Below are 13847 nucleotides of genomic sequence, written 5' to 3'. Positions count from 1 at the left end.
AAGAAAACTTTTTGAATTAAAAGATAATCTCTCTGGGATTTAAAAGACCTATAGCAGTCTACTAGGGGAAATTTCTTACAGATAGATGCCCTTTTTCAGATATGTGTTCATCGAGGTTTTAAACAGCAAAAGATCAAGATCTTTCAAGCATCCAAGAAGAAAGGAGAGATAATGTTCAAAGATACAAGACTGACTTTGAATCCTGCTACACCAACTATGGAAAAGAGAAAGGGATGGAGTATTTAAAAAAGCAAAGAGAAATGATACTTTCATCAAAAGCTGGTACACAGCCAAACTAACGTTTCTCTTCAACATAGCATAGATATAGAGACCAGAAAACAATTTGCCAAACGATGCCCAAACCAGAAAAATTCAGTTTAGAAAATAATAATAAAGGCTTAGGAAGGAATGAAAGACCTTTGACAAAGAAGTGCCCTCAAATATTCACAAAAGAGTTAATGATAGGACATTAGATCAACTGACAAACTGTACAGTATATGACAGAACTGGAGAGAAGAAACTGAGAATTTTAAAAAGGATTTCTGTTCCTGCACATTTCTGAAAATGCACAACTGTTCTAATAAAAAATTAAATGGAAAAAATAAAAGGATCTTCGTTAACCAAAACATTCCAGTGGATGGGTTGGAGAAGGAGGGAAGGATAAATCCAAAACCACTGCAGTCTTTCTCTCCTCTAGAAGTTGGATGAGAGTTTAATGACACAATTTTATAAAGGAAATAACAATAGTGGTTTTAATAATGTCCTTCATTTACATCTCAGTGACATGCTTACGTAAGTGACGTTCTCCTCGTTTTATTAGAGGTCACAAAAATATTAAAAAGGAACAGTTACTGAAGCATTTTATTAGTTATGTATGATATTGCGAAAATCGGATAAGCATGAGACTAAAAAATTATAAGCAATGCCAAGTGTCCCCAAGGCTGCCCTTTACAGACTCTCAATCCTTTCTCTGAACTCTTGGGACCAGAAGTGTGTTAGAATTCAGAATTTTTCAGACTAAAGAAAGGCAATGTGTGGCCTATGGTGCTACATAATGGTTCCAGGAGGGCATGGGTTGCCACATGGTCACACACGCTAGTAGCACGCAACAAAAGATGTGAATGTTCTCAATAATACTACTGTGTAATGATCAGAAAGAGCCTCACGTCAGCGCAGGTCGGGCTTTTCCACTAAATGTGACTGTGGCAAACTTGGGAAAAAGTCTTTTGACTTGAAGAACTTTTTGGAGTTGGGAATTGTGGGCAAAGAGTTGGGGCCTGGGCCATCAGCATCCTGGGAGAAGAAAGAACAGCGCGCATTTATTTTGTCTTGACCGTGTGCCGGGGGTACATCTGGCTCCTTGGCCTTTGCCATCCCATTAAGGGGATTGGGTGCAGGTGGGGGCCTCCCATTCTGGGGAAAGGTCAGCTCGGCCTGACTGGGAAGCAGAAAGCAGCCCCACCTCACTGCTAATGTGTTTACTCGCTGCCTGGAGCAGGTGGGAGGTCCAGCTGCTAATCTCTCCCAGCTGCCTCTCCAGACTGGTGGAGCCAAAAGGGGCCTGGCTGGGGAGGGTCAGAGCAGAGCCTTCAGCTCAGCTGCCTCCTGCCACCCCTGGTGGAGAAAGAGACCTTTCTCAAGGGGTAGGAAATGGGCTCGGTGGGCTCAGCCAGAGACGCCTGGCAAATGCACAGCCTGTCAGGAAGGACACCAGCTAAGGACTTCCACTCTCCTGGAGGCCCGCCTTGAGAGGCTATTTCCCTTCTCTTCACAGGCAACACTACAAGCCCCAGCCCCAGGGCCCATTCTGGGCCCCTGAACCCGTTCTGGCTCCTGGGCAGGGAGTTAAGCAGAGCCAGACCAAGACCTGGGAGACCAAAGGGGTTGTGTCAACCGGGGCTGCACAGAGACAGGTCTGGGGAAGCATCAGATCTCCTCTAGGGCCACCCTCTTTCGGCCGTGCCCCTTGAGCTGTCCCTCCCCTAGTCAGCCTAGCACATTTGTCTCCCCAGCCTGGGAGAGGCCTTGAATCCTGAGGACATCTTTCTTTCTTTCTCTTCATCTTGGCAAATGCCACTTTAATTGAGGTGGTCAATGAAATTCTGGAAATGAGAGCAAGTGGGCTGGAAACAATTCACATTCATTCATTCATTCATTCATTCTATTCACCCATCCGTCCTTCCTTTCATCCATCCAATTTTCCATTCATTCATTCATTCAACCCATATTCATTTAAGCGTCTGTAACATGCCAGGTGAAAGCACCTTGCAAATGAATGCTCATGGCAGCTGATGTTACTAGCCTGTGCCTGGCAGAGCCTTTTCCTCTTCCATGGAAGTGGGAATGGCTGATGAAGCCGATGTAAGAATTGGAAAAGTTGTCCTTCCCTACACCTGGGCAGCCACTGCTGAAAGATGGAGGTTCCCCCCACCTCCAGAGTGCAAAGTAGGGTGTTGAGGAAGGGCCAACCACAAGGCCCCCAATCTTTGTGGCCCTGAGCCACCCCAAGCTGCCTGCTGGACCCCCTCCTCTATGATTTTGCCCCTTTGGGAAGTCCTGGGGACTTCAGCTCAGGCTCCACCACCGTGTCCTCTGGCTGAGACACCAGGTGCAGGGCAGGTGGGCATCATGGATGACCTCTCGGGCAGTGGCCCGGAAAGTCTTGCTGACAAAGCAGTAGAGGCCAAATTTGACTGCCGTGTTGAGCATGGCTGCCATGTTGGCCACGTCCAAAGCTAGGTGGACTCTCCAGTCCCGGTGGACGGGGGCCACGTACAGGTGGTAGAGCATGACGAAGATGCGGGGTGCCCAGAGGAGACCGAAGAGCATAGTGACCCCCAGGAGGATCACTGTGCTCTTGCCCACCCAGGGCCACAGTCCACCCTGCGTCCTCTGCCATAGCCGGAAGACGATGGCTGAGTTGGTGACCAGGAGGACGCCACAAGGGATGAAATAGACGATGAGGCAGTGAGCCCACTTGAGGACCTTGTCCATGGTGCTGGGGGGTTCTGCGTCCCTCCACACGTCCGGCCACCAGTAGAAGGGCATGCCAGGCAGCAGGGCAACGCTGAGGACAGTGGCAATGGCACAGCAGGTACGGCCTGGGGACGAGGTGGCCCGATGATGCAAGGGGTGGCACAGGGCGCTGTAGCGGTTGACCGTGAGCAGCACGGCGAGCCAGACGGAGGCGTGGTTGGCAGCAAACTCCAGGATGTTGGCCGTGCGCACCACTGCCCGGGGCACCTCCCGAGCCAGCACGGCGCCCTGTAGCAGGAAGCCCACGAACACGATGACCACCTGGGTGACAATATCCGAGGACGTGAGTGCCAGTAGGTAGTAGTAGGAGGGCTTCCTGGTCCTGGTGGCAAGGCGGGCCAGGGCCACTGAGGTCAGGAGGTTGACTGTGGCCAACGGGGTCATGGAGGGGAGAGGTCAGAGGCATTAGAAGGGGTGCTTGGCTCTGTTCCCCAAGGCATCATCACCACCCCTCCCCACCTGCTTGTGCCCGTCAAGGCTGTGCTGGCTTGTCTTCCACTTTCCAGATCCTTCTGAAAACCCACTTGGTCAAGGAGGGCAACCAACCAGATCACCCGTGCCCTGTACTCCGGACGCCGCCAGCCCCTGACCACACGGGATGCGGCTCTGTGTCCTTCCACACCTGTGAGTGCACTTGGCAGCGCGTCCTCAGGAGCCACCTGGTCTTGTAGCATTTCCTTCTCGGCCCTTTACAGGTGTCCTACGTCCTTTAGGTATTGAAACCTCTGCATGGGGGCTTCCAAGAGGACAGGAATGACTTTACTTACTGGATTTGGGGAAATCCTCCAGTCTGGGACCAGCTTTCTTTAACTGTACCCTGTTGTCCACCTCCACCCCAAGTTTTGCTCTCGGAGGGAACTTGGCTCGTGAAGGCAGTGGCCAGAACAGGTGTATCTGGATCAAGGTGAATGCTGTCCTAGGTGAACTTAGTCATTCTAGGAGAATGGCCACTGAGGGGGCAGAGGGGGACTGTCTACTCTGTGGAAAGCTTGGGTTTAGCTATTGAGCACCGCAAACCCTAGCCCCTCACTTTCACTCCCCTCCATGCTTTGGTCCCCAGTGACACAGAACACCCAAATAATTGCAAGGGGAGCCCTGGGATCTATGATCTGGCATCTCAGGTGTAAGCTCAGAGGATTGGCACCCACTGAGGGAGGACCCCAATTTCTGGCCAAGTCCCAGCCCCTGGCCCGCAGTGCCCCACTCACCAGGCAGCCTCAGGCCCAGCAGGATGCTGTAGTAGATGACAGGGGCGATGCCAGCCACGCAGGGGGACCGCTCTGGGATCTCTGGCCAGGGGCCTGCAAACTCCTGGCCCAGCCCGCTGCCATTGAGTGTGGGCAGCAGGGTCTGTCGTGGCAGGCCAGTTGGGAGGGCGGGAGGGCAGGGGTAGAGCCCTCAGTCTCTTCCCAACCTGGCTAGCAGCAGCCCCACCTGGACCCAAAGGTCTTTCTCTTCAACCCCGTGATGAGATGCAGCCAAATGGCAATCTCTACTGCAGTGAAAGTTCCTGCCACGTCTATCCCCACTGCACCCCACCCCACCTCACCCCACCTCCTCAGAGCCCTGGCCCCCCCATCGAGGGGAAGAAGTCATCGGCAGCCTTTCTAGGTGCCACAGAGACTGTTTCTAGTCTTCATGTTTTGCATCAGAGTCAGCAGGGGCTGAAACCCACCTCCCCTCAAAGCATACTCTAGGTCTCTCCAGGTTTTACTGTCCAGCCCATGATTTCCTGCTGAAGCCCCCATCCCACCCCCGCCCCCTTGCTCAACCTAGTTTCCCCATCCCACTGCCGTCCCCCCCCCCCGCCCCGCTCAGTTCTAGATCCCTTACCTGTCTCTCGCCCCTCAAGCCCCATGCTCCTTGGTCCTGGGTCCTGGGTCACCTCATGGCTTTTCCTGGGGCCCCCACAGCTCCTTCCCAGCATCACCAACTGCCCCCACCCCCACTCCCACCTGGCTCTCCAGGCGGCTGTTGGCCTCACGGTTTCGCTGCAGCTCTGAGCCTGTCAGTGTGGAGAGTGAGGATTGTGGGGAGGGGAGGAAGGAAAGGGTGGGGTCGAAGTGCAGGGGGGGTGAGTCTAGAGTGGATGCCGCCCAGTCCCTCGGGGGCACAGGCAGGGAAGGGGTCTGGCTGGGTATGGGCAGCAGGGAGAAAGACTGGGAGGGAGGGGGTGACAGTTCTGTCTGCTTGGGGGAGTGGGCAGGAGGTGAGGAGGCAGGATCCTGGGCTCTGGGTGGCTGGGGACAGGCCCGGGATCAGCTGGGGTGCTGACACCCTGGGGGTGAGGACTTGGGGGGAAGGCAGAAGGTCTAGGGGAGCTGACTCCAGGGGCATCAACTCTGAAAGGCATTAGCTGCAGGGAAGATGGTGGTGGTCCCCTAGCACCCCATGGCCCTGCAAGCTGTTGTTTTCCTGGCCCTGGTGAAATGGGCCATCGTCAGAGAACATCAGTCCCTGGCAAATAAACACCAGCCGGTGCCAGACCAGCTCCTGGGGGAGGAGCAGCCAGGGCGGCCCATGGCGGGCACCATGATGGTCTGTGGGTTGACTTGGGAGGAGAGCTGAGGCCCGGCCTAGAACTGCTTCCCACGCCCCTCTTCAGGATTGTGGCCAAGAGGCTTCCCGGCCCCCTGAGTTAATCCTGCATCTGTGGCCAGAACAATCTGGGCCCCCTGTCCTCACTGCCCCTCCAGGCAGGCAGAGGGGTGCTCACGACTGAGGCCTTGCTGCCCTCTGGTGGCCATGTCCCGACACTGCAGGCCACTGGGTGTCCACTGGCTTTGGCCAGTCACCCCATAGGGTGCAGTGGGACGATAGCAGGCACTACCCGCTCAGCACAGGGCCACAGGCCACCGCCTCCCTGTGCCATGAGGCCAGGGGTGAGTATGAGGCAGTGCCTCCAAGGAGCAGCTTACAGCCAAGCTGAAAAGGCCAGTGAGTACCAGAGGGAGAGAGGGGTCCTGATAGCATTTACCAAGTGCCAACCGTGTCTCTACACTTGTAATCCTCACAGCGGCCCCGCTCACTAACTCTGCTTACCCCCATTTTACACAAGCAGACATAGAGGCTCAGAGACGTTAAGCAACCAGGCTAAGGTTGCAGAGCTAGTGGGGGGCAGTTGGGATCAGAATGTTGCTCTTTCACGCAGCCCTCTCAGAGAGAGCAGGAGCCCTGCAAAGGGAGAGACCAGGCTTGAGGAAGCAGGCAGACCTGGATAAAACCACCAGCCCTCCCAGGGGGGAGAGCATCCCAGAAGGGGGAGCAGCAAGATCAAGGGGCCGAGGCAGGGAAGGGTCTGTGACAGACTGACCCGGAGTAAGGAGACGCTTCCTTACACAAGATTCCTTCTTGTGTCTCTTGAGTGTCCCCCCAAACACAAAGCCTGGAACCTGCACTCAGGATTCCCTGCTCCCCAGTCTAAGCATCCGAGTCACCCAGGCCCTGTCTAAGGAACTCGGGAAGGGAGAGGATACAGGCTGCTGGGGCAGGGCTGGGTCTCGGGGCCCACCCTTCTGCGGGGTGACCACAGGCCAGACCGCCACCTGATGGCTGCTTTGCAGATGCAGAAACTCTGCGTCCCGCCCCAAGCTTGCAGGGGTTTTCAGTTGCTTTATGCCAGAGCTTCCTTTCCAAGAGGATCATTTTTCGCTGCTGAAACAGCTACTCAGAAAAGACAGCGTGGGATCGTGGAAAGAAAAGTTAAGAAGAAAAGCAGCATCTGAACCTGAGTTCCACCAACTCCTGACTGTGAGACCTCAGACCAGCCAATGACGCTCCAAACGCTTCTGTCTCGGGAATTGTTCATGGCTGGGAGCTCACCAGATTTGTTCTCAAGGAACTTACAGAGCTTCCAGAGCCACAGGACAAAAGAAAATGCAGGTTCTCAGATCCTCCCTCTCAGAGAATATGCAGGGTGAATGGCTTCCTCCCGCTTGCCTGCCCTGAGACACACACGCACACGTGCACGTACACACCCTCACACACATGCATACACATTCATGCACACACATGCGTGCACATATCTTCAGCAATCCTCAGGCTCAGACAATGGGAACAGAGAAGACTGACATCTGGAAAATCAGTTCCTCAATCTCCAGAAGATGTTGAGGGATAAAGGAGGATGAAACAGTGAGAAGAGGGACCCTCAGAGATGGGGGAGATCAGAGGTGACCCTTCTGGGTCACCTTGGTAACCTGGGGCCTCCCAGCTCCCTTCACCCTTGAAATACTGTCCTAACTCCAGCAGGTAGATCTTAGCTTGGAGTGCCCATCGCAATCAGCTGGGATGCTTAAAATGCAGATGCCCAGGCCCCATCCCAGGGAATTCTGGCTCCTAAGGGGGAGGAGCATAGGGGATTCTAATGCAGATGGGCTACAGTTCAAGAAAGACTGACATAGACAGTCAAGGAGGCTGCAGTTAATAAGTGCATCTACCCAAACACCATTTTCTGTGGCAAGCAGCGGGCTCTCACCATCCGTAACAATCCTACTGATAAGCGGGCGTCCCCCAGAATCCCAGGCTGTCCGGTTATGCTGAGGCTCAGGAGTTGTGCAGCCCATTCCGGGGAGGGCAGGCGGCAGCCAGTAGGCAAGGGATGGTGGGTCTTGATGAGGGGAGCCAGGAGTGAAAGCCAAGGGCAGCTGGGAGAGGTTTGCATCGGGCTGGGCCGCTAGAGCTCTGCCCACCCAGCCAGGTAGGTGCCAGACCCAACTCCTGCTCTCTCCCTCTTTCCAGAGAGGGGGTGGAGCTGCTAGGTCTCTGTGCCATCCAGGCGGCAGGAATCAGTGCATCGGGCTGGTCCGGGGATCCAGAAGGCAAGGGAGGGAAGCTCCAACCCTTCTGCAATCGAGGACCTGGCCTGGGGGGAAACTGAGAGCTGGATCTCTGGGGGAGCCCCCACTCCAGCTCTTCAAGGTCAAAGGAGACCCTCCCAGCTGGCACCGGCGCAAACTTGCTTGCTTCCCACGAGGCAAGTCTTCGGCAGCAGTTCTCTCCCCCTACCCACTGCCCCCCGCAGTGAGCTCACTTCTCTCCCTCTGTCACCTTCGTTTTACAAGAGCACATCCCTGTGCTAACTCAACTGAGCTCTCTGCCTCAGTTTCCTCTATCACCTGAGTGGGGTGCCAGGTCTGCTGTTTGTCTCTTGGGGACTCTGGGAAGGAACACATTCCAGAGAGCAGTTGGACAGAAGCTGGTCAAAGAAGCCTTCAGACAAGCAGAGCCTCGAGACCTGAGGTCCCTTGTGGAAGGTGAACTGAAGGACGCATGGGCAGACACATGCCCAGCCCTGCACTGGCTGGCAGGGGACGGTGGCCTGCTGGGGACAGGCTCCAGTGAGGTACCCGCACCTGCTCTGGCACAGCCGCTCTCTGCCTAGCTTGCCACCTTTGGCTCACCTTGACCCTGGGGTGGGAGTGACGGTCACAGGCCCAGGGGGCCTCCCCAAAGCCCCATCACCCTTCCCAGAGCATGCCTGGAACACTCGTCAACAAAGAGTGTGAAAATGTTACCAGTTACCCCACGGGCCCCGCAAGGGAGCCCGAGAGCCTCTTCCCTCTCCCGGCTTGTACTTTGCAGCTGGCTCAGCAAGTGCCCGTGCTCCTTCCTACCCAGAGGCTGCCAAGCCTGCTCCGTGCCTGGGCAGGGGCTGTGCCTGGGGACCGGGAGAGGCACTGGGGACTCTCGGGGCTGGCAGCTGCCAGTGGTCTTGGGGACAAACTTGCCTGCATCTCGAAGATCCTAAAACCTCCGCAGGAGGGGAAGGACTGACCCAGCTGGGAGGGGAGGAGAGATGGGGGAGGAGGTCGCCGGATCTGTCCCCCCAGGGGCCCACAGCAGCACAATAGCCCCTGGGGCTGCCACTCTCTGGCTTAAGCGGTTGCCTGGGCAACAGCTGGGGCCACTTTCCACCAATCCATGGCAGAGGCTGGGTGGGGGGAGGGTGGCCAACAAGGAAGGGGGGTGCTGTCCCCCTCATGTTGGATTCTATATAAGGAGGAGCAATGTGAGGGGAGTAGTCTGGGCTTCGCCGTCCCTCCGGTGGCCTTGGGGGCGCCGGCACGAAGATGCTTAGGACAGGGCATGCCAAGCCTGGGAATTGGGGCAGCTGCTGGGCCATGCTGACCTTGGTGGGCCTGGCCACTCGTGCAGGTGAGTGGGCAGTGGGTGGGGTGGGGGCAGGGAGGGGGTCCCACCACCCGAGGCCTGGAGGGGGCAGCGATCAGCCAGTCAGGTTGAGAACTGAGTTAAGTCAGTCTCTTACAGCTGCGTGGACACTTCTCCCTGAAGGGAGGCTGGCAGCCCGCCTCGGAGAGGAGGAGATGAGGACAGGCAGGCCGGGGCCTAATGACCAGGCAGAGACCGAGCGGGGATGGGGACGCCATCAGCACTCGGGCCCTTCAGAGGGGCAGCTCGAGGAGGCAGGGCTGGGAATCACCCTCTCCCCTGCTTTTCTCTCCCCCTCCCCCTCTCCTTCTGTCTCCCTCTTTCTCACGCACACAGATGCTATGCTTCCCCAGTGGTGTATATGTGCCACGCGCCTGTGTGTGAATGCGTGTGTGCATGTGAGCATGGGGTACCCATATGCCGTGTCAGACACCCTTTTGTCTCCCCCTGCAAGGCTCCTTGCACTGTTCTCAGCTTGGGAAAGCTGCTAGCAGTGTCCTCTTTGCAGCCTGCAGTTTCCTGTCACTGCGTCCCCGTCCCCATCTGACCCTCACAGATGGCGTGGGAGAAGGGCCTGTGTGGCCAGCCTGGAAGGGAGATGCCAGCCCTGGCACTCTGTTACCCAGAGACTCCCATTCCAGCCCCAGTTCGCCCCTTTACCTTCTCGGGGTCCCCCACAGGCCTCCTACTGGAAGGGGTCTTCCATCTCAGGGATCAGGTCCCCAGGCCCCAAGAGGGCAGGGCTGGCCCTAGAAAGCAGCTTCCCTTCCAGGCCTGCAGCCCGGCCTCACTGCTGGCTCCTTGGCTGGGACGCTCTTCCCCTGGCTGGCTTCTCCCCACTTCCTCTGAGGACCTGTCCCACGTCTGCAGTGGCTCCCCGATCCCTTACCCTCACCTCACTCGTGTATCCCGATCCAACACCGGGGAGCTTATTCGTGAACAACCCCCCCCAGCCCATTAATAGACGACTGTGTGTTTCCATGCGTGTAAGGACATGGCTGGTTTTGTTCACTGCTGCATTCTAAGCTCCTAGAAGAGTGTCAGGCACCTAGTAGGTGTTCAATAAGTATGTGCTAATGCATGCACCACGTCTGACAACCCCTCTGAGGGGCTAAGTGTATTATTATTCAGGAGGTTTGCGAAGAAACCTGCTTTTTCTCCGAGAGGGGTGGAGACCAAGATTTTTTTCAACCTTTGCCTGGGTACCTGGCATCGTGGAGGCCAGTTCTGGGCAGTCCGTCCCTTGCAGTCTGTCCTCTCCCTGGCCGGAAGCCACCTCCTTCTGAGAGCAAAGCTGCAGCATCTGCACCCACACACCTCCCGGGCACATGTGGGTGCACACACACAGCCACCACGTGTCTCCAGCTGGCCCCTCTGTCCCGGGACCGCAGCTCCGAGCCCGGGTGCCCACTCAGGCCGTGTTCCTTCCTGCCGCAGCCCAGAGAGCCGATGTCGGCGGGGAGGCAGCGGGCACCTCCATCAACCACTCCCAGGTGCTGCTCCAGCGCCTGCAGGAACTGCTGCGGCAGGGCAACGCCAGTGACGTGGTTCTGCGGGTGCAGGCCGCGGGCACCGACGAGGTCCGCGTGTTCCACGCCCACCGCCTGCTGCTGGGCCTGCACAGCGAGCTCCTCCTGGGGCTGCTGCGCAACGAGAGCGAGGTGGTGCTGCAGGAGTCCCGCGACTGCGCCGCCGTCTTCGACAAGTTCATCAGGTGGGGAAGGGGCAGGCCTCCTTGTGGGGTAGGGCGTCTTCAACCTTTCCCAAGACCCTGGCTCCTCCACCCATGGGGTCACAGAAGCCCTGGCCCCTCAGAGGTCATTGCGTGGTGATGCAGTCACCGCCTTCCATCCCTCTGCCCTCTTGCGCGATGCACTGCGACTCCCCTGCACGCTCTGTGGGGTTTGATGCTGTCAGTTTCCCGCCCTGGTACCCTCTCCCCCATCCCCAAAGCTGTTGCCAAGCCTGGCCAGGAGAGCTTTGAAGAACTACAGGTTACTGGGCCCCACTCTGGATGGCCGGCTCCAGGCTGGAGTTTGCAGTGGCAATCATTTTTTATTTGAAAGCCTCCACGTGGTCTTGGTGTCTAGCCAGGTTTGAAACCACCTCACCAGGGAGCTGAAAAAGTCAGCCAGCTCTCTCCCCAACCTCCTCTGCTTCCTGCTGCTGTGCTACATAGGGGATGCCACTCACACTGTGGTCAAAGAAACGAACCCTGTTTCAATGAGCATTGGATTCGGCTGCTAATTACAGAGAACCCTGAAATGCTGGTGGCTTAAATGAAATGGCTGCAGAATTCCAGTCCTCACGTCTAAGTTCCAGGCAACTGAGAAGGGTATTAAACAGAAGGGCAAAAAGGGTTTCTACCTAACCCTAGTCAGTTCCACCCCAATATCCCGTGCAGGGCTTCCGTTTATATCTCATGGACTAGAATTTAGCCACATGGCACAGTCACTGCAAGCGAGGCAGGGAAACAGCTTTTTACTTCTGGAGACAAACACACCTGGTTGAAAGGCAAGGGAAAGGGGAGAAATGGCTGTTGGGGTAGGTATCCAGCCATCGTCGCCACATCCCCATAGAGCAGGAAGTGAGAGCAGAGGCAGATGGAGGTGGAGAATGAGTGACTCACAGCAGGAATGAGAAAAGACAAGGACAAGGAGAAAAAAGACCCAGAAAGGTGAGACTGCAAGGAAAGAAAAGGGACAGGGAGAAGGGGAAGTAACCTGAGTTGGTACTTTGTAGCCAGTACCCAGCTGCTCCGACCCTCACAATAACTAACCCTCAGGGGTACATGTGATTCCCTCTTGTATAGGTAGTTACATAAGGGTGAGGGAGTTGCCCGTCTCATAGCACGTGGTGGTCGCCATGGATCCGAATCCAGATCCTGTCCTCTCTGGACAGTAAACCTAGCACGGGCAGGGGGTCTGCCTTGCCGGATGTCTGTCTTGTTGTAGCATAGTGTTGGCAGCTAGTAGATGCTCAATAAAAATGCACTAGCCCTTGTCACCACGATAAATGGAAAGAGGCTGCAAAGTAAGAATGGCATGGGAGGGTCCTTGAGACAAAAAGACAACTCACCTCAGGGTCCACGCTGCTCCACCCCGAGGTCGGGTCCCCTGGGGACTGGGAGAAGGTGGCGGGGGTGGCTCTCTGGCCCCGCCCCGGCCCCGCCCCACCACTCACCTCCCCCGCAGGTACCTGTACTGCGGCGAGCTGACCGTGCTGCTGGCCCAGGCCATCCCCCTGCACAGGCTGGCCACCAAGTACGGCGTGGCCTCCCTGCAGCGGGGCGTGGCCGACTACATGCGCGCGCACCTGGCGGGCGGCGCGGGCCCGGCCGTGGGCTGGTACCACTATGCGGTGAGCACCGGGGACGAGGCCCTGCGCGACAGCTGCCTGCAGTTCCTGGCTTGGAACCTGTCGGCCGTGGTGGGAAGCGCCGAGTGGGCCGCCGTGAGCCCCGAGCTGCTGGCGCAGCTGCTCCCGCGCTCGGACCTGGTGCTGCAGGACGAGCTGGAGCTGTTCCACGCGCTGGAAGCGTGGCTGGGCCGCGCGCGGCCGCCGCCCTCCGTGGCCGAGCGGGCGCTGCGCGCCATCCGCTACCCCATGATCCCGCCGGCGCAGCTGTTCCAGCTGCAGGCGCGCTCGGCCGCGCTGGCGCGCCACGGCGAGGCGGTGGCCGACCTCCTGCTGCAGGCCTACCAGTTCCACGCCGCCTCCCCGCTGCACTACGCCAAGTTCTTCGACGTCAACGGCAGCGCCTTCCTGCCCCGCAACTACCTCGCGCCCGCCTGGGGCGCCCCGTGGGTCATCAACAACCCGGCCCGCGACGACCGCAGCACCAGCTTCCAGACGCAGCTGGGCCCGAGCGGCCACGACGCGGGCCGCCGGGTCACGTGGAACGTGCTCTTCTCGCCCCGCTGGCTGCCCGTCAGCCTGCGGCCCGTCTACGCGGACGCCGCGGGCACCGCGCTGCCCGCCGCGCGCCCCGAGGACGGCCGCCCGCGGCTGGTGGTGACGCCGGCCAGCAGCGGCGGCGACGCGGCGGGCGTGAGCTTCCAGAAGACCGTGCTGGTGGGGGCGCGCCAGCAGGGCCGCCTGCTTGTCCGCCACGCCTACAGCTTCCATCAGAGCAGCGAGGAGGCGGGCGACTTCCTGGCGCACGCCGACCTGCAGCGGCGCAACTCGGAGTACCTGGTGGAGAACGCCCTGCACCTCCACCTCATCGTCAAGCCTGTCTACCACACCCTCATCCGGACCGCCAAGTAGCCAAGTGACGCCCCGGCGGGGTCAGAGGACAAGACTGTCCCGGACGCCTTCGTATTGGGATAGAAAGTCTTCGCAAAGTTGGCCCGGAGGGTCTGGGAGGGTGCTGGGAGAGTGGCTACAGGTCTGGGCCCTTGGGTGGCCAGGAGCTGGTGGCATTTGGGGCTGGACTGGGCAGCCTGGCAAAGTGAGAGTGGTAGACCAGATCCCTGGTGTCAGGAGCTGCTTTCCCAGCAGACCTAATGGTAATGCTTTGGATCCAGAATAAACCGAAGCTCAAAGAGGTGAAGGGATGATTGATCCACACCTTCCCTGGGTAAAAGCAGCCCAGGTAGGGACCCACAGCTCTGATGAGACGCCCACCCTTCACTGCGGTT

General features: G+C 57.8%; 2 protein-coding genes across 2 annotated transcripts; one reads left to right on the top strand and one right to left on the bottom strand.

The window, feature by feature from the left end:
- Window positions 1-2424: 2424 nt before the first annotated feature.
- GPR142 (G protein-coupled receptor 142) lies at window positions 2425-4894 on the bottom strand. The gene is given in 4 exon segments (XM_037810533.1): window positions 2425-2610; window positions 2613-3401; window positions 4245-4433; window positions 4870-4894. Coding segments are annotated over 4 exon segments (1083 nt in total). The 3' UTR covers window positions 2425-2530.
- A 4144-nt stretch (window positions 4895-9038) lies between these two features.
- BTBD17 (BTB domain containing 17) lies at window positions 9039-13749 on the top strand. The gene is made up of 3 exons (XM_037809980.1): window positions 9039-9189; window positions 10642-10918; window positions 12399-13749. The coding sequence occupies exons 1-3, from the start codon at window positions 9105-9107 to the stop codon at window positions 13471-13473; spliced, it is 1437 nt and encodes a 478-aa protein (XP_037665908.1). The 5' UTR covers window positions 9039-9104; the 3' UTR covers window positions 13474-13749.
- Window positions 13750-13847: the final 98 nt, after the last annotated feature.

The sequence above is a fragment of the Choloepus didactylus genome, chromosome 18, assembly GCF_015220235.1.
Source record: "Choloepus didactylus isolate mChoDid1 chromosome 18, mChoDid1.pri, whole genome shotgun sequence".
NCBI lineage: Eukaryota > Metazoa > Chordata > Mammalia > Pilosa > Megalonychidae > Choloepus > Choloepus didactylus.
This window is presented reverse-complemented; position numbering and strand designations above follow the sequence as displayed.

Bases quoted from the DNA above. Each gene is read 5' to 3' on its own strand.
- BTBD17 (XM_037809980.1), top strand. From the start codon at position 9,105: ATGCTTAGGACAGGGCATGCCAAGCCTGGGAATTGGGGCAGCTGCTGG. The intron at 9,190-10,641 runs GTGAGTGGGCAG...TTCCTGCCGCAG, and splicing joins GGGCCTGGCCACTCGTGCAG to CCCAGAGAGCCGATGTCGGC. The intron at 10,919-12,398 runs GTGGGGAAGGGG...CCTCCCCCGCAG, and splicing joins GTCTTCGACAAGTTCATCAG to GTACCTGTACTGCGGCGAGC.